The sequence below is a fragment of the Perognathus longimembris genome, chromosome 2 (assembly GCF_023159225.1).
Source record: "Perognathus longimembris pacificus isolate PPM17 chromosome 2, ASM2315922v1, whole genome shotgun sequence".
Lineage (NCBI taxonomy): Eukaryota > Metazoa > Chordata > Mammalia > Rodentia > Heteromyidae > Perognathus > Perognathus longimembris.
In genome coordinates this window covers 21,286,746-21,309,786 of record NC_063162.1, presented here as the reverse complement: position 1 = coordinate 21,309,786, position 23,041 = coordinate 21,286,746, and the positions used below count along the sequence as shown (strand labels likewise).

Here is a 23,041-nt window from a genome sequence, read left to right as displayed (position 1 = left end):
TCCTCAGACTCCATATAGCCTTTAAACTTTACTTCACAAAGCCATATAACAGTAACATGTGCACTTTTTTTTTTTTTTTTTTGCCAGTCCTGGGGCTTGGGACTCAGGGCCTTGGCACTGTTCCTGACTTCTTTGTGCTCAAGGCTACCACTCTACCTCTTGAACCACAGCACTACCTCAACCTTTTTTTTTCTGTTTATGTGGTGCTGAGGAATCGAACCCAGGACTTCATGCATGCTAGGCTAGCACTCTATCACTAAGCCACATTCCTACCCCTGTATGCACCAATCTTGATTTAAATATTTTGTTTGTTTTTCTTTGCATTTGTATTGCAAATACAAGTGTCAAATTTCGAGCTCCTGGGCTGGGAATATGGCCTAGTGGCAAGAGAGCTCGCCTCAAATACATGAAGCCCTGGGTTCGATTCTCCAGCACCACATATACAGAAAATGGCCAGAAGTGGCTCTGTGGCTCAAGTGGCAGAGTGCTAGCCTTGAGCAAAAAGAAGCCAAGGACAGTGCCCAGGCCCTGAGTCCAAGCCCCAGGACTGGCCAAAAAAAAAAAAAAAAATTTCGAGCTCCTATTAACTTTGAGAAAGCCTAAGAAAGAAATAAGGGACACCAAGCAAAGGCTACTTATTTATTTATGCCAATATGGGGGCTTGAACTCAGAGTCTCTTCCCTCAGCTTTTTTCTCATGGCTGACTACCACTTGAGCCACACCTCCAGTCTGGATTTTGTTGGTTGATTAGTGATAAAAGCTTGACTTTTCTACTTTGTGTGGCTTCAATCCTCAGCTCTCAGCCTCTTGAGTAGCTGTTGTCCACCATAGCCTGGCTAAGGTCTTAAAAGTGTTTAAACATTTTTTTGGTTGGTCTTGAGGCTTGAACTCTGGGCCTGGGCTGTCCCTGAGCTCTTCAGTTTAAGGCTAGTGCTCTACCACCTGAGCCACAGTGTCACTTCTGGTGGTTAATTGGAGATAATAGTCTCATAGATTTTCCTGTCTGGGCTGGCTTTGAACTGCGATCCTCAGATCTCAGCTCCCTGTGTAGTTAGGATTACAGGTGCAAGCCACCAGCGCCAGTAGGCTACACATTTCTTTCATTAAAACTAGATATATAAATGAAGAACTAGAGTTGACTAGGGAAAGAAAAGAACAGGCCTTGAGGAGATGCACTGGCTCTTGAGTTCCCAATACCCTAGGAGGCCTCCAGGAAATTTGAAGACAATAACAATTCCACAAGCCCACAGGGTGACCCCGTTTCCATCCTCAGGTTATTACTGGCCAGAGCGGGGGAAGTTCAGGAATTCAGGAAACTATAAAGAACCCTCAACAACTACTTCCCCAAACATTAACATCAATAACATCAGTAGTAAAATTCATTACAACTCATCTCTCTCCACCCACAAACACAGACCTGAAGCTAGAAGGCAGAAGGGACTGCAGGAGAAACTCTTCATTGCCCAGTGTGGTTGTTGTTTTTCACCCTAGACCTCGGTGTCTCAGGATTTCAGAGACCCTGGAAACTGATAGCCTCACTTCTGGATGAGGGAAGCACCAAGGGCCAAAGGCACGGGCCACCTTTTCCTCACTGCCACTTTTTCCTCACTGCCAAGCAGGTGAAAATTAAAGCAACCTGAGCTTAAGGCTAAGGTTGGCAATACCAAGGGAAGACTGGTCTGCCTGGGTACTCTTGTGGAGCCATGGGGGAGATGACCCGAAGAGGTGATTGTGCAGAGGCTGGAGGTGGATAGGTGGAGGAATTGGGAAAGTGGGAAGAGCTAGGCCTACTGCAAGATTTCGGGCAGAGTTTGGAGGGCCTGGAGGACCCAGTGCCTGGAGGAGGTACCCCAGAGCATGGCCAATCAGATAAGAGGATACAACCAGGGGGCGGGGCAAGAGCAGGTCTTTGGCTAAGATTGGATCACAGCTAAGCACAGGGCAGGGTCGTGAGTTCGCTGGGCTAGCTGCTCTGTAGTTCACATTATCTACGGCCGAGGCAGTGGGAGTGGGACCCGACTGGGCTGCAGTGCATGTGACTGGATGCGAGGCACTCCCGCCTGCCTAGGAGTCCCGACTGTCCTGGAGCGGCTCCATCACGTCCTGAGGGTCGCTCCATCCTCGACCCCGCAGCCTGTAGCCCAGCCGCTGAACCTCATCGTCTGTAGAGCAAAATGAGCACAGCCATGAACGACACATACCAAGCACAGCAACTGTGCCAGCCTTACGACTTCGAGAAGGTCACGGACTTGCGGCCCTTTCTGGAGAAGTACTGGTGAGACCTGGTGACCGGAAAGAGCTATGCCGAGGGCCCGACTCTGCTGAATGTTTTAGGGGAGAAAGAGAAAAGGGACTGAATGACAGTATGAGTTCCTTCCTTCCTTCCTTCCTTCCTTCCTTCCTTCCTTCCTTCCTTCCTTCCTTCCTTCCTTCCTTCCTTCCTTCCTTCCTTCCTCCCTTCCTTCCTTCCTTTCTTCTCTCTCTTCCTCTTCTCTCCCCTTCGTTCCTTAGTTCCCTCCATCCCTCCATCTTTCTTTCATTCTTTCTCTTCCTCCTATCCCCCCTTCTTTCTCTCTCTTTCTTTTCTTTTCTTTTTTTTTGGGGGGGGGAGGGGTAACTGTTCTGGAACTTGAACTTGGCCTGGGCAGTGTCCCTGAGCTTTTGTGCTCAAGTCTAGTGCTCTATCACTTGAGCCAAAACTCCACTTCTGGCTTTTTTTGGTTCTTAATTGGATAAGACTCTCAATCTTTCCTGCCTGGGCTGGCTTTGAACCTCAAATCTCAGCCTTCTGAGTAGTTAGGATTACAGGCTTGAGCCATTGGTGACTGGCTCACTATGAATTGTTCAAGGTGGAAGGCAGTATAGCACTGCAAAGAGATTTAGAGCTGAATGAGGCATATAGAAATAAGAAGGCATAGAAAGGGATGTGGGAGGAGATACAGGCAAAGGAGAACTAGTGTATTGAGAACCAATCTGAGGAATGTGATTGATCCAGCCTATTTGATAACCTTCTTGTCGTTTGTAGCTGTATGAGCATGTCTGTGTGCATAGTGCTCATACCCAGAAACAACCTTCTTTTTCTTTTTAATTTTTTATTGTCAAACTGATGTACAGAGAAGTTACAGTTTCATACCTTAGGCACTGGATACATTTCTTGTACTGTTTGTTACCTTCTCCCTCATTCCCTCCTCCCCCCTCTCCCAGAAGCAACCTTCTGTACACAATGGTCATGCTTTCCTTGCAACATCACAGGGCCCTTTTAAGCTTTCCCCAGGCATGTTGGCTTAGTCTTCATGTGGGTTGACTATAGTTCCAACCAGTTTGTCATGATCCAAGCTGACAGAAGCTGTTGCCACATTCTTGTTACACCATGACCTTGGGTTACTTCTAGGTGTAGGCTAGACACTTCTATCTTTTACCTCCAACCTCATTGAGAAAGCAATGATTACAGAAATCTAGCTCTAGCCCCCCCCATATCATGTTAGGTATTTTATATACATTAACATTGCCAGGAGAGGAGAACCCTTCTGTAAAAATAAAGAAAAAAAATGTCATACATAGGTCAGGTGCTTGTGGCTCATACCTGTAATCCTAGCTACACAGGAGGCTGAGGATCACTGTTTGAAGCCAGCCATGGCAGACAAGTTCTCATGAGACTCTTATCTCCAATTAACCACTCAAAGACCAGAAGTGGCACTGTGGTTCAAAGTGGTACAGCACTAGCCTTGAGCAAAAAGAGTTCAGAGATAGTGCCCAGACACTGAGTTCAAGCTCCATGACAGACAACAACAAAAAAAGTCACACACCTAGTTGCCAAGTTGGAACTCCACTCTAGAGCATTCACGTAAAGAAATGAGGGAAGCTTGGTGCTGGTGGCTCATGCTTGTAATCCTAGCAACTCAGGAGACTGAGATCTGAGGATTGCAGTTCAAAACCATTCCTGGCAGAAAAGTCTGTGAGATTCTTTTTTTTTTTTTTTTGCCATTCCTAGGGCTTGAACTCAGGTCCTGGGCACTGTCCCTGAGCTTCTTTTGCTCAAGGCTAGAACTTTACCATTTGAGCCACAGTGCCACTTCTGGCTTTTTCTGCTTATGTGGTACTGAGGAATCGAATTCAGGGCTTCATGCGTGGTAGGCAAGCACTCTACCACTAAGCCTCATTCCCAGCCCTGTGAGATTTTTATTTCCAATTAAACACCGAAAAAAACCAGAAGTGGAGCTGTGACTCGAGTGATAGAGTGCTAGCCTTGAGCAAAAAAGCTCAGAGACATTTACCAGGCCCTGTGTTCAAGCCCCAGGACCTGCAGAAAAAGAAATGAATAGGCATTCCTCTAAGCAGTACCACCCATAAATTCATGCCCTGTGCCTTCTATCTGCCAGGCTATCCTCATTTCCCATAGTTCTGATCTACTTGCTGTTCATCATTGTGGGCCAGAACTATATGAAGACACGGAAGGGCTTCAATTTGCAAGGCCCTCTCACTTTCTGGTCCTTCTGCCTTGCCATCTTCAGGTAAGACACTTGTTCTTTAGCCCTTAAACTTCCATCTTATCTTTTTATTTTTTGCCAGTCCTGGGGTTAGACTCAGGGCCTGAGCACTGTCCCTGACTTATTTTTGCTCAAGGCTAGCACTCTACCACTTGCGCCACAGTGCCACTTCCAGCTTTTTCTGTTTATGTGGTGCTGAGGAATCGAACCCAGGGCTTCATGCATGCTAGGCAAGCACTCTACCACTAAGCCACCTGCCCAGCCCTCATCTTATCTCTTGATTATTATTTTTATTTACTTTTGTTCTGATACTGGGGTTTGAACTCAGGGACTGAGTGCTATCCCTTCACTTTTCTGCTCAAGGCTCTATCATTTGAACTACAGCTCCACTTCCAGCTTTTTTGGATGTAATTTAGAGATAGGAGCCTCACAAATTTCCTACCAGGGCTGGTTTCAAACCTCAATCCTCAGATTTCAGCCTCTTTAGTAGCTAGGGTAACAGATATGAGCCCACAAGTGCCCGGCTTAAATTATTTATTTTATGTAGTTGTACAAAGGAGTTTCATTTCAACAAGCCAGATTATGAATACAATACATCTTGATCAATGCCAGTCCCATCTTATCCCTTTAAGTTTCCCCAAAACTCAGTTGTATTGATTTCTAGCTTCTACCTCCCTCCCCCCTTTTTTGGTAGTTGTGGGGCTTGAACTCAGGGCCTGAGCCCTGTCCCTGATCTTTTTCAGTCAAGGCCAGCGCTGTGCCACTTAGAGCTATAGCACCACTTCTGGTTTTCTGATGGTTAATTGGAGATAAGAGTCTCACCAGCTGGGCACCAGTAGCTCACACCTGTAATCCTGTAATCCTAGATACTCAAGAGGCTGAGATATGAGGATCATGGTTCAAAGCTAGCCTGGCAAGAAAGTCCATGGGACTCTTAAAGGTGTGAGCCACTGGAGTCTGGCTTCTACCTTCTTCTTTTTTTTTTCTTTTTGTTTTCTACCTTCTTCTATATTACTATTTTCCTTCTTTCGTAGACCCCCAAGCTGGTAGTCTTTGCCCCATCCCTCTTACACCCATGAAGTCTGTACTTTAACAAATGTCTACAGCAAGTCATACTCTTGGTTCCTAACTTTATTGCCCGAGATTACCCAACAACTTCCCTACTTGTCCCTCCTTCTTATGTTTTCTTCCCCTATTTTTTTATCTTCCCCATTCCACAAGTATTTCCTCTGAGTCTTCCAAGTCTTCCACCCTATCCCCAGAAATCTATTTTCCATTTTTAATTCTACTTCCCTACAGTTCTTGGTCTTTTCCTGCCCTTCATTTCCTATAGAATACTGGTTGGATCTACCATATTGGCCCCAAGATCTCTGAAGCTGTAACGTCTACTTGTGTGGTAAAGAGGGATGAAGATTAAGACTTATGACCTAGTCAGGCTAGGGGGAAGGGTGAATTAGTGCTTGCAAATGAGCTGGCACCTTCTTTCTCTGTCCTATTTCAGCATCGTGGGGACAGTGAGGACATGGTACTATATGGGCACTGTGATATTGACGAGTGGCCTAAAGCAGACCGTGTGCTTCTCCTTCTTCACAAATGACATTGTAGTCAGATTCTGGTCCTGCCTCTTTCTTCTCAGCAAGATTGTTGAACTTGGTGAGTGGCATGGCTTTGTTTCTTTGCTGCCCAGTGAATTGTGTGCCTCCTCAGAGCTCTCCCCTCCCCCATCAGATGCAGAGTCCCTCTGGTCCCCCTCATCCCCCAACAACACATCTCACCCCAACCCCCTCCAGATTCTCTGCCACAAAGACCCTCCTTCCTATCCTGAGAATTCCTTTAGTGTCCCCCATGCCCAGGATAGAGGGTAGTTCGAGCTCTGGGTGGTATGCCAGCTATGACTCTCATCTCCCAGGAGACACAGTCTTCATCATCCTGCGTAAGCGGCCACTCATCTTTGTACACTGGTTCCACCACAGTACAGTGCTGCTGTTCACAAGCTTTGGATATAAGAACAAAGTGCCTTCAGGTGGCTGGTTTATGACCATGAACTTCAGTGTGCATTCCATTATGTACACCTACTACACTCTGAAGGCTGCCAAAATGAAGTACCCCAAGAAGCTTCCCATACTCATCACAAGCCTGCAGATCCTGCAGATGGTTATGGGAACCATCTTTGGCATCCTGAATTACATTTGGAGACAGGAATATGGATGTTACACCACAACAGAACACTTCTTCTGGTCCTTTGTCCTGTACGCATCCTACTTAATCCTTTTTGCCCACTTCTTCTACCAAACCTACATGAAGCCCAAGGCCAAAAGCCAGTAAAGGGTTGGAGAGAAGGAACGACAGGGTCTTTTTTCCCAGGGTACTAAGGTCAGGGCTTAGGTTTAGGAGAATGATAAGGATCCCTTCTCTGGATGGCTTTCCAGTAGGATGAACACCTGGATATGGCCAAAAGTATCAGCCATGGAATGGGATACTTTGAAGTTTCTGTGTCTAATGTGAAGGCCAGCCAGGCCATGGGAAGGAGGTAGGATGGAGGAGGGTTCCTAGAATTATTTATTTCTACCTAGAAAATCTTTCTTCTTCTTAAGTCTATTTTAAAATGAGATATGTCAACAATATTGGGGATATTTGGGGAAAGGGAGGGATTTCTACGATGGGAGAAGGTTGCTAACAGTGTGTGGAAGGATAGAGGCACAGACACTCAATAAGAGTCCTAGGCCTGGTAGGCACTTCATAAATGTCTGTTACAGACCAGAATTTTATTGCTGTTAGAGGCTTGAGCCCCGCAAAGGAACAGTGAGAAACAGGTGCAGAGAGGCGGAGTAACTCCTCTGAAATCATAGGCTTCCTAAATTGCAAAATTGATCCCCGCAAGGAATTCAAGACCACAGCTACCATTTGACCACGAGGTGGCGCCGCAGCACCATCTGTGGCCAAGGCCAAAGCGCCACCGGCTTGCGCACCCCTTTCGCTGCAGGAGTCCAGGCCTCCCTGAGCTGCTGGAGGAGAGTGAGACTGAACCCGCCAAGCCTGGACTTTGCAACATGTTGCTGTGCGTCCAGCTCTCCTTTAGACGATGGGGGAGAAAGCAGGGAAGAGGGCCCAACCGTAACTCTAAATCATCAAGCCTTGGACAGTCCGCGCACGTTTATTTCACTGATCTTTGAAAACGGGGTAGGGTAGTCTGGAGAAGGCGGGAGGGGAGCCAAGGGTGAATTGGCTCCTGGGGAGCTGGTCCCAGTTCCTGGCCTTAGTCCCGGGGCAGGGGTGGAGGGGGGCGCAGTAGGGCCCAGTCCACCCCCTCGTGGGGCTGGGAGGGGACAGGCCCCTTGCGGAAGCCAGCGGCCCTCCCTACCCCCCAGCTGCCCAAGCACCCCTTTGAAACACTGGGGCCAGGGCCAGCCAGTCTAGACAAGCCCCGTCCGGGGAGGAGGTGAAGCATCATTGCCCTGCGATCGGGGGGGGGGGGGGCGGGAGGGGGGGTGATCCGCCGGCCCTGCCGCTCATACCGGCCGTTCCACGGCATACTGGCACGGGCTGAGGTTGGCGGCCGCGGGCGGCCCGGGCACCGCGGGGTAGCTGAAGGAGGCGTGCTGTTTGGCCTTGAGCCTCAAGCTGGCCAGGCTCGAGTTACACGGGTCCCGGTAGACGTAGGGGGAAGAGGCGGCGGCGGCGGCCGCGGCGGCCGCGGCGGAGGCGTAAGGGCAGGACACAGCCCCGGAGGACACGGCGGCCGGAGCCAGCCCAGGAGGCGCCCCGCCCAGGCCCTGCAAGGCCCCGGGCCCGGGCACAGTGCCCGGAGCAGCGGCGGCCGAGGGCACCATGGAGGCGGCGATGGAGCTGGGTGGTGAGAAGACGGGCTGGGAAGCCAGAGGCCCCACGTTGACCGAGTTGAAGGCGAAGGGGAAGGTCTTGGCGGCGAGCGGCGGGCCGAGCGCCTTGGGCGGCCAGTTGCTGTAGGAGTAGCCGGGGTACACCTCCTCGTAGGGCGGCACCAGCCCGCCGAGCGGCGCCGCGAAGCCGCCCTTGCACAGCTCCGCCTGCTGGCTGCGCTCGCGCTTCCGCCACTTGGCGCGCCGGTTCTTGAACCACACCTGCAGGGCGCGGGAGAAAGGCGGTCAGGGCGCCCGGCGCTGCGGGACAGACACCCCGGAGGCCCGTGGAGGGGCAGATCAGTGCGGGACCTAGATGCGGGGAGGGGGAGGCTCGAGCCTGGGCCGTGCTGGGGACCGTGGGAGGATAAATGAGACGGGGCGAAAGGAAGGAGAGGAAGGTGCGGAGCCGGGGGGCGGTGGGGAGGGGTGGCTGAGACTAAAAGTGGCGGCCGCAGGGTCCGGGGACCGGTAGCCTGCGATCAAGTGGGGTGTGATGAGGGCGGGGGACAAGGAAATGCGCCATCAGAAGTGATAGGAACCCCAAGCGCAGAGATTAAAAGTTGGAGGGCGCGGAGCTGTGGACCCGAGGCCCGAGAGTCGGTTGCTGGGCCCCGGGACGGGACGGGCAGCGCGGCTCCACGATCGGTCGAGGGTCCCGCCGGAGAGAGGCCGGGGGCTCCCGCGTGGGGGGCGAGGCTGGCGGCTAGCCCGGGCCGTACCCGCACTCGCGCTTCGGTGAGGTTTGTCCACACGGCGATCTCCTCCCGCGTGCTCATGTCGGGGTAGCGGTTCCTCTGGAAGGTCGCCTCCAGCTCCTGCAGCTGCTGGCTGGTGAAGTGCGTGCGCTGCCGCCGCTGCTTCTTCTTCAGCGAGCCGTCCTCCGGGGAGCCCCCGGGCAGCGAGGCCGAGGCCTTCTCCGAGTCTGAGGACCAGGACGAGGCGGGTCACAGGGCACCCAAGACCAGGCTCCGGGACCCTCCAGCTCGGGGACCTCTGGCTCTCAGCCAGGTTGCTAACTCCAGGTTCCCCACGTCCCCCCCCCCGCCCTTCCCCGGGGGGAGCTGAACTAGTATGTCCACCCGGAAAGGGCGCGCTCACCACTGTGCTCTTGGCCCTTGCAGCCGTGGTCTGGGAGCGGAGGATGTGGCGTGCCCGCGTCCGATAGCGACAGGGCCGGGCTCCGGGCCTCTGCCTCGCTGAGCAGCCCGAACTCCATGGAGGGACAGTACTGGAGGGAAATCGCAGACCAGGTTAATGGGGATGAGGGTGTACGAATCCCGGGATTTCTCAGTTCCTAGTCGAGTTCCACCAACCCGCCCCTTGCCCTCTTTCTCAGTCACCAACAGAAGGCCACCCTGAGTGGGTTGACGTCCTATCGCTTGAGGAATAGCAGCCTAAGGGGGAAAACGGTGTGTACTGGGAGGTTTTATGCACACATCCTAGACTGTGTTGACTGTAGCGCATCTAGAACTATACCTGCTGCACACTTAGTGTTTCCCATTTATTGAATTAATGAAAATGCGCCCTACTGGCCATCACATCTTTGATTCTGCCTCTCCTGAAGCCTGCTCAATAGCACTATATCGTCATACATGCCTCTGCCAGCCACACCTGCGACACTGCTAGAACACCTGTTATTCGCCTTCCATGGGACAGGTGTTATTTTGAACCAGGCATAAGAATAATTGCTAGTACAACTTATGGTATTTACTGTGAACCTTTATCTCATTGTCTCTCCCTTCACAGAATACATCAAAACCACGTAATTAATACAGTTAATTGAATATCCCTTATCCAAAATGTTTGGGACCAGAGTCTTGAGATTTCAGATGGGGGTGGGGTGGGGAATATTTACATTGATTTACAAGTTAATTACCCCTAATCTGAAAATTTAAAACCCAAAGTGCACCGAAGAAGCTTCAGACTTAAGAATATTTTGGATTTTGGACTTTCAGATTACCTCTGTCAGCTGAGGAAACTGAGCTTTGAAGTAACTTGATTAAAGTCACAGAGCTTGTAAGTGGTGAACTAAAGTCTGAACCAAGTTGGTGGGACTCTTTAATGTTTTTCCTTTGTTTGCTTTTCCACCAAGTGTTCTTTGTGATTCGACTCAAACTCCAGCCTGGCTTCCCTTGAGTCTCCTTCCATTAAGACAGTTCCTGCTTTTGTCTGTTTTGTTTATAATTTTTTTGAAGAGATTTTGTTTGAATAAAGTGTCCCTATATGAAAACCAAATTTGAAAACCACAGAGTCCTTGGGTCCTGTCTGTCTCTTGTCTGCCCACACACATGTCACATCCCACGTCATTCCTGCATCACATGCTGGGCTTCCATCAACGTACTCTAGGTGATAGGCCTGCCCTACCTAAGATGCTCTTCCTGTCAGTCCTCCCTGTCCCAAACCTAGCCTGATACTGCCCAGGAGCCTACTGGGTCCCTCTTCAGGTTTCCCTGTAGGGTCTCCCTCTGATGAGAGGAAGAGAAAGGGGGCAATATTGGGGCTTAAGACATTGGCTGCTTCTTGGTCAGAGGAGAACAGGAAGCTAGGAGTCCAGGGAGAGGGTAGACAGCTAGATGGGAGGATCCCTTGGGCCCCCCAAATCTCTGCCCCATTATCAGGAACTTAAATGCAGGCTTCATGGAGTGGCATTAATAGGGCGGATTAGCTTAGATTGAGATGTGTGTCACTTGGCTGCTCTGAATTTATTTGAAACCTTTCTCAAGGAGGTACAGATGGGCAGCGGCCTGTGTTTGCACAGGGTAATGCCCCTTCAAGTAACTCAGAGATCACAGCTGAGCCAGGCTGGGAGTGGAACAGAGGTCAACGTATGGGGCTGAGAAGCAGTCACTGCTCTTTTACAGGCAGCAGGGTCTCAACCTTGGACCTTTGCATTGGGGTTGGAAAGGCATGGCTGTAGACAACCTAGGGAGGAAAGAAGGAAGGAAGAAGGAAGAGAGGAAGGGAAGGAGGGAGGAGGGGAAGACGGAAGGAAGGGAGGGAAGAAGAAAGAAGGAAGGAGAGAGAAATCAGGCCAAGAGTGGAAGTATGCTCAGCTTCTCCCTTTCTAAGTCTGGAGTCAGTAGCCAGCCCTTGGGACTGGAAAACTCTGGCTCCACTGGAAGGGAGAGGACCTTAGGAGGGACTTGTGTCATTCTTGACCAGGAGCTCTTCCCAAAGATGAGGAAGCCTCAGAACTGAAAGCTAGAAAAAAGGGGTATTCTGAGGTTTGCCATTTCTTCAAACCCCAAACGACCTTGAAATTCAAACCATGTTTCTGACTTTTCCAGGAGCCATGGAAGCAACACACAGCTGAGGAAAGGGACAGAGCGGTTTGCCCATGGGCAAAACTAGGTCCTATTACCATTCATCCTTTAGTCTCTTTTGGCTCCAGACTTCTAATTTTCCAACCTCGCCCCATCCCCTTCTGCTACCCCCACTAGCATTCCATACCTGGGTCTTGATTTCATCCTCTATTTCAGCAGAGGGAGACAGGGTGAAGAGGGAAAAGCACCAAAGTAAAAAGACAAGGCCAAGAAAGCAGTTTAGACTGTGTGTTCTCAAAGACAGACAGACACATGTGCAGACACACACCCAGGCTGCCACTCAGACACAATGAGCACTTGGACTTGGAGTTCAAGGCACACAAACACACACTCTCCCACACATATGCTCCTATATTCAGGCAGACAAAAACACACCGGCATAGCGTCTCCTGTGTCTGTGACAGGGACAGCTGCCTGGGTTGTTTTGGAGATAGCTGTTCCCCACCCCCACCCCTCCCAGGCCCCTCTGAACCTCCAGCTCTCTGCCCCTGGAGCTCAGAACTTGGTGGGGGGGAGGAGAAGCCAAGAGTCCCAGAGAATGTTCCACATTTGTGGCTGTTGTTTGGCTGATATGATTCTTCTCTGGAGCTAAGGGATGGGATAGCAAGGGGAGGGGGACAGAAAGTGTTCAGGCTCTGCTGAAGAAGATAATCTGCTATGGGCCTAAAAGATTATGTTTGGAATAAAAAAGTCTGGATCTTGGTTCCTTAAATTACTAGCTATTGTTTCCTTGGCAAGTTGTTTTACCTCTCTGGGCATATTGTATAGTTCATCATATCTACAAGAGAAATTGCAATCCCTTTCCTCAACTGACTTCAGGGTTGCTAAGACAAGTCACACTATGTAGTTTACACTGGCATCAAACTCATGATCCTTCTGCCTCAGCCTCTTGAGTGCTGGGATGGGATGATATGATAAGAACACACCTGGCTCTGCCTTTAGTATATACGGTTTACATAGCATATAACAAATAAAGTGTGTAGGGATAAAACTCTTGAGTATGTAGACATTAAATTTGATAATTAAGGTAGATTAGGGGCTGAGTTCAGGTGATCCTGGGGAGTTTATTGAACTCACTAGTGCTTCAACCTCCCCAGGCTATGTTCTTCTTTAAGAACAGAGAAGAGCATATTGCATTTCAGAGAGGGATACAACACTGTCCTGAACATAGTGGGCCCAGCCAATAAAGAAATGACAAGTTGGGCACAGTCACCTAAGCTAGGAGCCATGTAGGAGACTAGAAACTGACAAAGGAAGAAGAAAGTCTTTAGGCTCTTAAATGGGTAACACAGCAAGAAGCATCCAGGGCTGAGAAGAGCCCCTAACTATGAAATGGCAGAGAGGGAAAGCACTCTAAAGTCAGGAAGGCATAGGAGAGATATAAGGGTAGGGCATCTGCCTTCAGCGGCCTCTCCTCTCATCTGGATGGGCTGGTCAGGCAAAGGCTGGGGGCGCCAAGCTGTTGTCTGAGCTGGAGACAGGCTGGCTGAGGATTAAGCTCCCCCAAACTGCTGGAGGTCAGGAAGCTAGAGAGTTGGGACCAAGGCCAGGGACTTCATCTCACTCATTGGATAGGGAGGAATAGTGTGGAAGCTGCAGAATTGGTTGATGCTGGTAGAAAATACCAGGCAGGGCCAAAAAGAGCCAAAAGATCACAGTGGTAGTGAGTTCATCCAGAGAAGAGCTGACTGCTACACACACACACACACACACACACACACACGTGTGTGTGTGTGTGTGTGTGTATGTAGAAGGGGGAGGGATACTGTGGCTTGAACTCAGGGTCTGAGTGCTGTACTTTTTCACTCAAGGCTAGCACTCTACCACTTCAGCCACACCTCAGCTTTTTGGCGGTTAATTGGAGGTAAGAGTCTCACAGAATTTTCTGCATGGGCTGTCTTCCATCGGCGATTCTCAGATCTCAGCCTTCTGACAAGCTAGGATTACAGGTGTGAACTACTGGCATCTGGCTCAACCCCAGCCTTTCTCATATGTCTTGCTGGTGATATGAGGCCCAGGCTCTACTGTATCATGGTGGCAAGCCTAGGCCTAGGGAGAATAGTGGTCCCATAGATGTGCTGTGATTCCAAAGTACAGGCCTATCTTGGATCAGCACAAACAAAATATTTATTCAGGATATATTCGAGTGGAAAGCAGATCACAGGCCAGCAAGGCTGTATGGGGAGTCATGGTTTCCATGGAAAACAAGCTCATGGCAAGAGGAAACTGTTATGGGAATCCAGATACATTTTGCAGCCAAAGGAGGAAAGCAAAGTTACCAGTGAGAGAGTCCATGATAAGGTGCAATAAGAATGCCTGAGGCAGGAAGCACAACCTGGACTTAATATGGAGAAAACTTTCTACTGATGCAGAGGAAGCGAAGAGGGGCTGGATTGGTGATGCTGGCTCACCTCAGCAAGCAGAAAGTTGGGGATGCATGAAAACCAATGTCCTAAACTAGAGTAGAGCTGTCATAGAAACCTGAGATGGAAGTGAGGTTCTTGAATAGTCTAAGCCATTCAAAATAATGAACACCCAGATTCTATAGTCTGCTGAACTGTAGTGTGCAAATGCCAACAAAGGAAGACACATTTGCCCATAATCCTACAATGAAACCCCAAGATCCAGGTGGAGGCATAACGATTTGATATACTCACATTACCAAATGATCAATCAAGGGATCAAAGAAATAATCCTATAGGATTTTCAGGGTGCTTCCCTTGCGTTTTTCTTCAAATATTAGGTGCTAAAAGGGATCCTCAAGAATGGTAAAGCTCAGATCTTGCTCACAGTTTAGGGAGACAAACAAGCATACAATGGAAAAAATAGAGCATATAGGCCTGACTCTCAGGCTAACGAGGTCAGAAGTGGGAGCTCTCAAGCTGGGACTCAGAGAATGGAGGTGCATGGCTGAAGTGGAAGTTGAGAAGGCAATGGATAGGGCTTTCTAGAAAACATTGCAGTGTTGGGAGTGCTCAGAGGACAAGGAGCCTCACTTGGTCTCTGTCTCAGCATGGGTAAGGGGAGACAAGTACTGATTCAGTCTAGGTTGGAGTGTCTTCAAGCTTTCCATTAAATTTTTTTTTTTTTTTTGCCAGTCCTGGGCCTTGGACTCAGGGCCTGAGCACTGTCCCTGGCTTCTTCCCGCTCAAGGCTAGCACTCTGCCACTTGAGCCACAGCGCCGCTTCTGGCCGTTTTCTGTATATGTGGTGCTGGGGAATCGAACCTAGGGCCTCGTGTATCCGAGGCAGGCACTCTTGCCACTAGGCTATATCCCCAGCCCCATTAAAATTTTTTGTTAAGTGGGCAGGTGCTGGAGGCTCATGCCTGTAATCCTAGGTGCTCAAGAGGCTGAACTCTGAGGATTGCAGTTCCCAGCCAACTCTGGCAGGCAAGTCTTAAGACTCCTATATCCATTTAACCACCAAAAAGGCAGAAATGGAGCTGTGACTCAAGTGGTAGAGTTCTGGCCTTAGGCAAAAAAGCTCAGGGACAGCATCCAGGCCCTGAGTTTAAGCCCCAGGACCACCACACAACACATAGTGCGTGCATGTGCGCGTGCGCACACACACCACACTTGTAAGTGGCCAGGAACTAGTGGTTCATGCTTATAAACCTAGCTACTCAGGAGGCTAGGACCTGGAGGATTGTGATTCAAGGCCAGCTTGGGAAGAAGAGTATGCAGGATTCCATTTCTAAAATAACCAGCAAGAATCTGGGGTAGAGGCATGATGCAAGTAGTAGAATACTAACCATCAGTGAGCAAGCCAAGGGAGAAAATGAGGCATTGGGTTTAAGCCTGAGAACCACCATAAACAACAGCAAAATTCTAAGTGCAGGGAATAGTGGTTTATACCTGTAATCGAGCACTCAGTAGCCTGAGATAGGAGGGTGTTGAATGTGAAGTCAGCTTGGGCTACATAGCAGGTTCCAGGCTAGCCTGGGCAATATAGCAAAACCCTGTCTCAATACCACCACCATCAACAATCACTATCACAATAAATCCCTAGGATTAGTAAAAGAAAACTAGAGGCATGACCTGAAATAGTAATAGCTATTAGTTTAAAGTAACTGGTAATCTAGCTTAATTTTTTCTCTCTTTTTTTCCTTTCTTTTCTTTCTATTTCTCTCTCTCCCTCTCTCTCTCTTTTTCCTTCTTTCTTTTGCTAGTCAATAACTCTACCACTAAGTTCTACTCCTAGCCTCTCTAGGGGATGCTCAATTTAAAAAATTCAAGCAAATTTTGCTTTCTATTCCATGCTCTAATCTCACTTATTTAAATATAAAAGTGAGGGGCTGGGGATATAGCCTAGTGGCAAGAGTGCCTGCCTCGGATACACGAGGCCCTAGGTTCGATTCCCCAGCACCACATATACAGAAAACGGCCAGAAGCGGCGCTGTGGCTCAAGTGGCAGAGTGCTAGCCTTGAGCGGGAAGAAGCCAGGGACAGTGCTCAGGCCCTGAGTCCAAGGCCCAGGACTGGCCAAAAAAAAATAAAATAAAATAAAATAAAAATATAAAAGTGAATTGTGTGTGTGTTTATGTAAATGTGTGTGCATGTAGTGTGCATACCTCCTCTTGTGTGTATGTGCACACTTGCACATGCAGGTCCTGGGGCTTAGACTCAAGGACTAGGTGCTGTCTCTGAGCTTTCTTTTTTGCTCAAGGATACCACTTTACCACTAGAACCACAGCTCTCCTTCCAACTTCTTTTTGGAAGGTTATTGGCGATATGAGTCTCATAGACTTTCCTGCTTAGGCTGGCTTTGAGCCACAACTCTCAGACCCCAGCCTCTTGAGTAGTGAGGATTATAGGCATGAGCCACAAGGACCTGGCTCCCCCAAGTATTTATTTATTTATTTGCCAGTCCTGGAGCTTGAACTCAGGGCCTGTACACATCCTTGTTCAAAGCTAGCACTCTACCACTTGAGCCACAGTACCACTTCTGGCTTTTTCTGTTAATGTGGTGCTGAGGAATTGAACCCAGGACTTCATGCATGCTAGGGAAACACTCTACCACTTAGCCACATTCCCAGATGCTGTGCCCCCTCCCCCCACAAGTCTTTAAGTAAAATCACCACAGAGGGAAGATAGGCCCTGTTAGCCAACCACTCCTGTCCCTGCTTGCTCCACACACATAAAGAAGCTTTGCTCCAAGTTATGGGAGTCAAGGGCTGGGAATATGGCCTAGTGGCAAGAGTGGTTGACTTGTATCCATGAAGCCTTGAGTTCGATTCCTCAACACCACATACACAGAAAAAGTCAGAAGTATGTAGAAGTATATATAGAAAAGGCCAGAAGTGGCACTGTGGCTCAAGGAAAGAGTACTAGCCTTGAGCAAAAAGAAGCCAGGGACAATGCTCAGGCCCTGAGCCCAAGCCCCAGGACTGGCAAAAAACAAAGCGCAAAAAAAAAAAAAAAAAGCCAAGTTATGGGAGTCACTGAAGATTTGCAGATTGGGAGTAACATAAAAAGTAGCATCTTTGTGAGCAGAGTGGGTCAGGAAGGGGAGAGATAGGAAAAGGGAAACTATGAAAGAACTGAGAAATATAAAGAAGACACCAGAAGCTATGTATGCCAATGGCTCATACCTATAATCCTAGCTACTCAGGAGGCTGATCTGATGATTGCCGTTCGAAGCCAACCCAGACAGAAAAGTCCCAGGAAAGACTCTTATCTCCAATTAACCACTCAAAACCCAGAAGTGGTGTTGTGGTTCAAAGTGGTAGAGCTTTAGCCTTGAGCTAGCCAGCTCAGGGACAGCACTCAGGCTCTGAGTTCAAGCCCCATGACCACCCACCAACCTACCACAGCTCCAGAGCTGGGTATGCTGGTGCATGACTGTAATGCCTGTAATTCCAGTACTCAGAAAGTCTAGGCAGGAGAATCTTGAGTTAGGTCAACCTCAGAAATAAACAAACAAACAAACAACAAAAGAAAGCCCTAAGAAAGAAGGAAAGTGGGAAAGGAGAGATAGAGAGTTTTGCAAACCAGTTCCATAGCTCTCTTTCATTTCACTATCTTCTATTCCTTTTTCTTACTATCACTGGTATAATGGGTCTGTGGCAGAGACCTATGGTACCCCAAAGCTCAGGACCTAATGGATCCTTTAGGTTAACTACCATCTCCTTTCCTCGCACTCTATCAGGCATCACTTAGAATGAACAGAGAAGAAAGATTAGGCCAGGCCCTATTTCTCTTTCCTGGACCTGAATTCCTAGGCCCATATAGCCATCCTTGAGTAGGATGCACGTGGAGTTCAGATCAGATTATCTGGCCCAGTAGAACAACTGATCCCTTGGAGAACTCTCCAGGTTCTTTTAGAGAAGCAGGGGTGATAGCTGGCACCTGACGCCTAGGGTAAGTGATCTACCTCTCCTTAAGAACCTTCCCATTCAGGATAATCCATGAGGCCCTAATATTCAATTAACTACCAAAAAAGCCAGAAGTGGAGCTGTGGCTCAAGTGGTAGAGCTCTAGACTTGAGCATAAAAGCTAAGGGACAGCACTCAGGCTCTTCCAGACTGGTACAATAACCAAACATAAATAAGAACCTTCCTGTGGCTGGATCAGAATCAAGTCCGATATGATCAGGCTGCTCATAGCCTCAAGACCCTACGCTTCCAAAGGCAGAGTCTGTGGTTGCAGAGGACCTACATTAGCAGCAAAGCTTCTTCTGAGGCCTCTCCACTTGCAAAGGGCTTTCCCATACACAATTTCATTTAACTCCCACAATCATCCTGCATGGCAGGAACAGCCATCCCCACTTTCTACTAAAGCAGGAAATTATCAAATTATCCAAGATTGCATAGACAATGGATTGCAAGATACTACTAATAATAATGAGAGAGGAAGAAGAAATAGGAAAAAAAAGGGAGAGAGAGAAAGAGAAAGAAAGAGAAGGAAATAGAGAGACAGAGAGAATGGTTGAGCTATTCTGCTCATTGCATGCTTCGCCCCTTCCACTGGCTGCCATTTGTGAAGATATGCACTGATCTCCCAACCTCTGAAGGATTCCTTTCCTCTTCCGACCTCTATCACCTCTCTGTAAAGGAGTTCTTAAAGTTGGCTGCCCATTGTGTCCAAAGATGTGTTCCTATTCATCCCTACCTTGTATTACTTCAATTCTAAGAGGCTCCCTCATCTCCAGTTTCTGCATTTGAGAAGTAAAGCAAGTCTTCAGCTTATTTATGTTTTTTTATTGTGTTGTAGATTTCCATCCTATTTTACCTCCCAAACTGAATTGCTCTCTCCAGCAACCCTCCCAGGCTCCTCCCCTTTCTGCCATTCTGACTTTTTTTTTTTTTTTTTTGAGACAGAGTCTGACTATGCAGCCCACCTTGGCCTCTATGACTTCTAACTTAAGATTTTCCTGGCTCAGTCTCCCAAGTACTAGGATTGTAGGTGAGACCAACCATACCTGGCTTTCTTTCCTTTTCTTTCTTCTTGTTTTTCTGGTGCTCAGGATTTAACCCAGAGCTATGCCTGTATAAGATGTTTCTTCTAAAACGGAGCCAACCATATTTTCAGGTTCTTCTCTAGGTCTATAACATTCTCCCTAGGAGCCAGTGACCAGGCATACATTCACCTACATAGTTTTATACAAGAGTAAAGGAAGGTTCAGTATTTTGTTTCCAATCATTTTTGTTATAATATCATTCATTTGGCCTATTTAACAGAAGCAAAACTTTTGAATCTTTGGGGAACTATCTGTGATGCCTCTTTATTTTTCCCCCTGATTCAGAGTCCTTCGTTTCATCCATAATATCAGTGAGTTTTCAAAGGCAATTAAAGCACAAGCCCCGAAATGTATTAGAATGTGATAGGGGCAGGTGAGGGTAGAACTATATTTATCAAAAGAGGACAAGGGACAAGTAAAGGTTGAAAAACAATGTCCTAGCTATGATCTAAGCAAACTTTAGAACTGATTAATGGGGGTGAGAACATGGGGACTGTGTATTATATGTCACTCACAGGTTTAAGATGAGACAAGCTGAGACCCACTTATTTTAATTACTAATTGCTAAACACAATGCTTTGCGGTTGTCTTTGTGAAAATCTCAGTCCTGGTTAAGTTGTCTTGTTTACTTGCATAGATTTGGAGAGTTCTCTCTAATTGTTCTCTTATGCTTAACTGGACTGTAGTTATAACTTGGGAGGTCAGGGTGGGTGATCACTGTAAAGGGCCTAAGGGAGTCAGCATACAGGGAAGTTGAGACATCTTTCCCATTCAGATTTAGAGGAACATATAGGTGCTATGTTGGACCCAACATTCTGGTTTCCAACATGTTTCCTTTTCATCTTCTTTTAGCCAATAGGACCACATTGGGGCTGAGAGGCTGAGGGACTAAAACGGGAAAAAGAAAGACCACATAGCTTGCTTTGCTAAGAGGCTGTGGATCTCTCCACTGGCAGGTTCCTCTCCCCTCAAGAATTCTTGAGTCAGATGATGCTCAAAAAGGAGTTTAGGAGTTCTGATCAGTTGTATTGGAATTGGACATTAATTCTAGGTTTGTGAGCAAACTGAGGCTCTCAGGGGTTCATCTGGGCTCTTCGTTGCCCTGCCCTTGCCTTTTGTGCCCTTTGCTTCCCTTCCTGGTCCTGATTCACTAGCAGCTGGCCATCTCTCCTCAAATTTGGATTCTGCAAGTCCAGAGTGATGCTCTGATCTATTTTGAGGTGGGGAGGGGATGTCGTCCAGCCACACTCCGCCATAAGGCCAGGCTGCATCTTTTACTTTCACTCTCTGCCCACCTCCCGGCGGCCCCTGAGGCAGGGGGAGAAGAAAGAAGTTCGTAAAGTGTTCGCAGGGATTTCAGGTGCCCCGTCGCAGCCGACCCCATCGTACACGCAGCAACTGGGCAGACTCTACTGGGTAGATGGACATGCCACTCGGCCAGGGACATTCTGTCCACCACTGCCGAAAAACAGCGCCTGCTCTGGTGAGACCCACTTTGCCACTTCGGACATTCTATCTGCTCCAAGTCCTAAGCGCCTTGGTTATTCTGTCCATTTCTGAGACGACCCCAGATTGGACCCATCCAGACCATGACACCCCAAGTCAAACCGGGCTGACCCGCCGAGTTAGTCTTCCAACCTGGGCTCTGCCGCTTTCCCCGCGGACATCTGACCCAGTCCCTGCCTGGCTCTCCACATCGACAGCGCAGCGGCGGAGCAGGGAAGCGGGTGCGACCCGACCCAGGCGCACCCTTGCTCCCAGCCCCTGCAGTCTGCCCCCAGCGTGGCGCCGTCAACTGCCCGCTTGCTGGGCAGCCTCCTCGGTCTCCTCAGATGACCAAGGCCTCTCCCACCCTTTTCACCCCCTTGTCCGCCTACCCTGTGGCCCCAGATTCCAGGGTACTTTCTTGTAATGATTTCTAGCCTCCCCACTCTTGTGCGCGGAGCTCCCGTCCTGGCTTCGAGTCTCTGACTTCGCTAAGTCTTCTGTTTCAGGTCTCCCGTGCCCTTACCCCCAAGTTTCCTGTGCCCAAGTTTGGCCCCGCGTCCGTAGTACGCCCTTCCAATCTCGACCCTTCGTCCCCCAAGCACCGGAGTTCAGCTGTCCCAGATCTCCATTTAGGAGTCCCGGAATCAGCCTTGGTCCTTTGGCCCCTTGAGCTCCGGTCCCCCTCTTGGGCAAGCACTCACAGTGCGTCCTGCAGCGGGCGGACTCCCGTTAGACGCGGCGGCGGCGGTCGGGAGCGCAGGCTGGGGCCACGAGCCGGGCACCCGGCCGGGGTGGGGGCCGCCCCCCGCTCCCGGTCGGCCGCTCCGCTCCGGCTCTCCTAGAGGCACGAAAGGAGAGTGAGCCTCGAGGTGGACTGCCAACCTCCACCGGCGCCCATTCACTTTATGGCAACCCAGGGCGCCCCCAGCCCTCGGCTGCGAGCCGCGCTCCTCAGGGCCCGCCCCTTTCCAGCTGCGCCGCCCGGGCTCCACCCTTTCCAGCTGTGAATCTCCAAGCCCCGCCCCCAGGGGAGGGGTCTGGCCGGCAGACTGCCAAAAGCGCCGTCCCCTAGCCAATCAGAAGCGCTTCTCCGTCACCAGACCACTCCCCCCTCATCCCCACGCGGCCGAGACCCGGTGCTTGGGCTAGGAGGCTTGGGCAGAGCAAAACAGCCCAAGTAGCTCGGTCACGTAGCTCCTGACAGTGGAGGCTGACGGTGAACTCGGGGCTCTACTTCACTAGAGTGAAGTGGAACAATTCTGAGAAGAGACGGGTGCTGGGGCGCCAGGTGGGGCGGGCACGGCCGGCCCCGGGTCCCAGCGCGCAGGCTGCCGCTCAAGTTTCGCCGCTTTTCTCCACTTGTTGCTGTCTGTCTCTCCGCTTCTTTGTCTCTGTTCCAATCCTCCCACGTCTCGTCTTTCTTTGCTCTTCGCCGCTTCGCTTCTGTTTGCCCCTTTACTTCTATTTGACTCTCCTTACTCCTCTGTGGTTTTGATTTTCTCTGTGCCTATTGTCTTCACATCTGTCCTCCTCTCCCCAGCTATCCTCCACACTTTTTCTCCTCCTCCTCCTCCTCCTCCTCCTCCTCCTCCTCCTCCTCCTCCTCCTCCTCCTCCTCCTCCTCCTCCTCCTCCTCCTCCTCCTCCTCCTCCTCCTCCTCCTCCTCCTCCTCCTCCTTCCTCCTCCTCCTCTTCCTCCTCCTCCTCTTCCTCCTCCTCCTCCTCCCCCTCTCCTCCTCCTTCCTCCTCCTCCTCTTCCTTCCTCCTCCTCCTCCTTCCTCCTCCTCCTCCTCTTCCTCCTCCTCCTCCTCCTCCTCCTCCTCCTCCTCCTCCTCCTCCTCCTCCTCCATCACCATAAAAAAAATCACTTCTAGGAGGATAAAAGCACTTGTCGCCTGGACAAATATGTATTCACGACTTCCAGCCCAAATTCTTCCCCTGGCTCTTTGAGTTTTATCTGACCCCTTGCCCCACCCCCCTTTTTCTTTTCTTCCTGTGCTGAGGACTTGCTTTAGTGGCAAGTGACTTTTGCACTTGGCAACACTTCAGCAAGTGTTCTTCCACTGAGCTAAATTCCCAACCCTTGGCTTTGTTTCAAAAGAGTGGGCCCTGGGGCTGGGAATATGTCCTAGTGGTAGAGTGCTTGCCTCATACACATGAAGCCCTGGGTTCATTCCTCAGCACCACGTATATAGAAAACGGCCAGAAGTGGCACTGTGGCTCAAGCGGCAAAGTACTAGCCTTGAGCAAAAAGAAGCCAGGGACAGTGCTCAGGCCCTGAGTTCAAGGCCCAGGACTGGCCAAAAACAACAACAACAAACAAACAAAACAAAAAACACGCCCCCCCAAAAAACAAAATAAAAAGAGTGCCCCCCAAAAAAATCAAAATAAAAAGAGCGGGC

General features: G+C 49.6%; 2 protein-coding genes across 2 annotated transcripts; one reads left to right on the top strand and one right to left on the bottom strand.

Moving 5' to 3' along the window:
- Positions 1–2,174: 2,174 nt before the first annotated feature.
- On the top strand, positions 2,175–6,812 carry Elovl3 (ELOVL fatty acid elongase 3). The gene is made up of 4 exons (XM_048335105.1): positions 2,175–2,275; positions 4,380–4,511; positions 5,989–6,140; positions 6,397–6,812. The coding sequence occupies exons 1-4, from the start codon at positions 2,175–2,177 to the stop codon at positions 6,810–6,812; spliced, it is 801 nt and encodes a 266-aa protein (XP_048191062.1).
- An 819-nt stretch (positions 6,813–7,631) lies between these two features.
- Positions 7,632–21,387, bottom strand: Pitx3 (paired like homeodomain 3). Its single transcript, XM_048338380.1, has 4 exons — positions 21,342–21,387; positions 9,467–9,596; positions 9,088–9,290; positions 7,632–8,587 (listed from the first exon to the last, which is right to left on the bottom strand). The coding sequence occupies exons 2-4, from the start codon at positions 9,582–9,584 to the stop codon at positions 7,997–7,999; spliced, it is 912 nt and encodes a 303-aa protein (XP_048194337.1). The 5' UTR covers positions 9,585–9,596; positions 21,342–21,387; the 3' UTR covers positions 7,632–7,996.
- Positions 21,388–23,041: the final 1,654 nt, after the last annotated feature.

Bases quoted from the DNA above. Each gene is read 5' to 3' on its own strand.
- Elovl3 (XM_048335105.1), top strand. From the start codon at position 2,175: ATGAGCACAGCCATGAACGACACATACCAAGCACAGCAACTGTGCCAG. The intron at 2,276-4,379 runs GTGAGACCTGGT...TCTATCTGCCAG, and splicing joins CCCTTTCTGGAGAAGTACTG to GCTATCCTCATTTCCCATAG. The intron at 6,141-6,396 runs GTGAGTGGCATG...CTCATCTCCCAG, and splicing joins CAGCAAGATTGTTGAACTTG to GAGACACAGTCTTCATCATC.
- Pitx3 (XM_048338380.1), bottom strand. From the start codon at position 9,584: ATGGAGTTCGGGCTGCTCAGCGAGGCAGAGGCCCGGAGCCCGGCCCTG. The intron at 9,291-9,466 runs GTGAGCGCGCCC...CCTGGTCCTCAG, and splicing joins CAAGGGCCAAGAGCACAGTG to ACTCGGAGAAGGCCTCGGCC. The intron at 8,588-9,087 runs GTACGGCCCGGG...CGCGCCCTGCAG, and splicing joins TCACCGAAGCGCGAGTGCGG to GTGTGGTTCAAGAACCGGCG.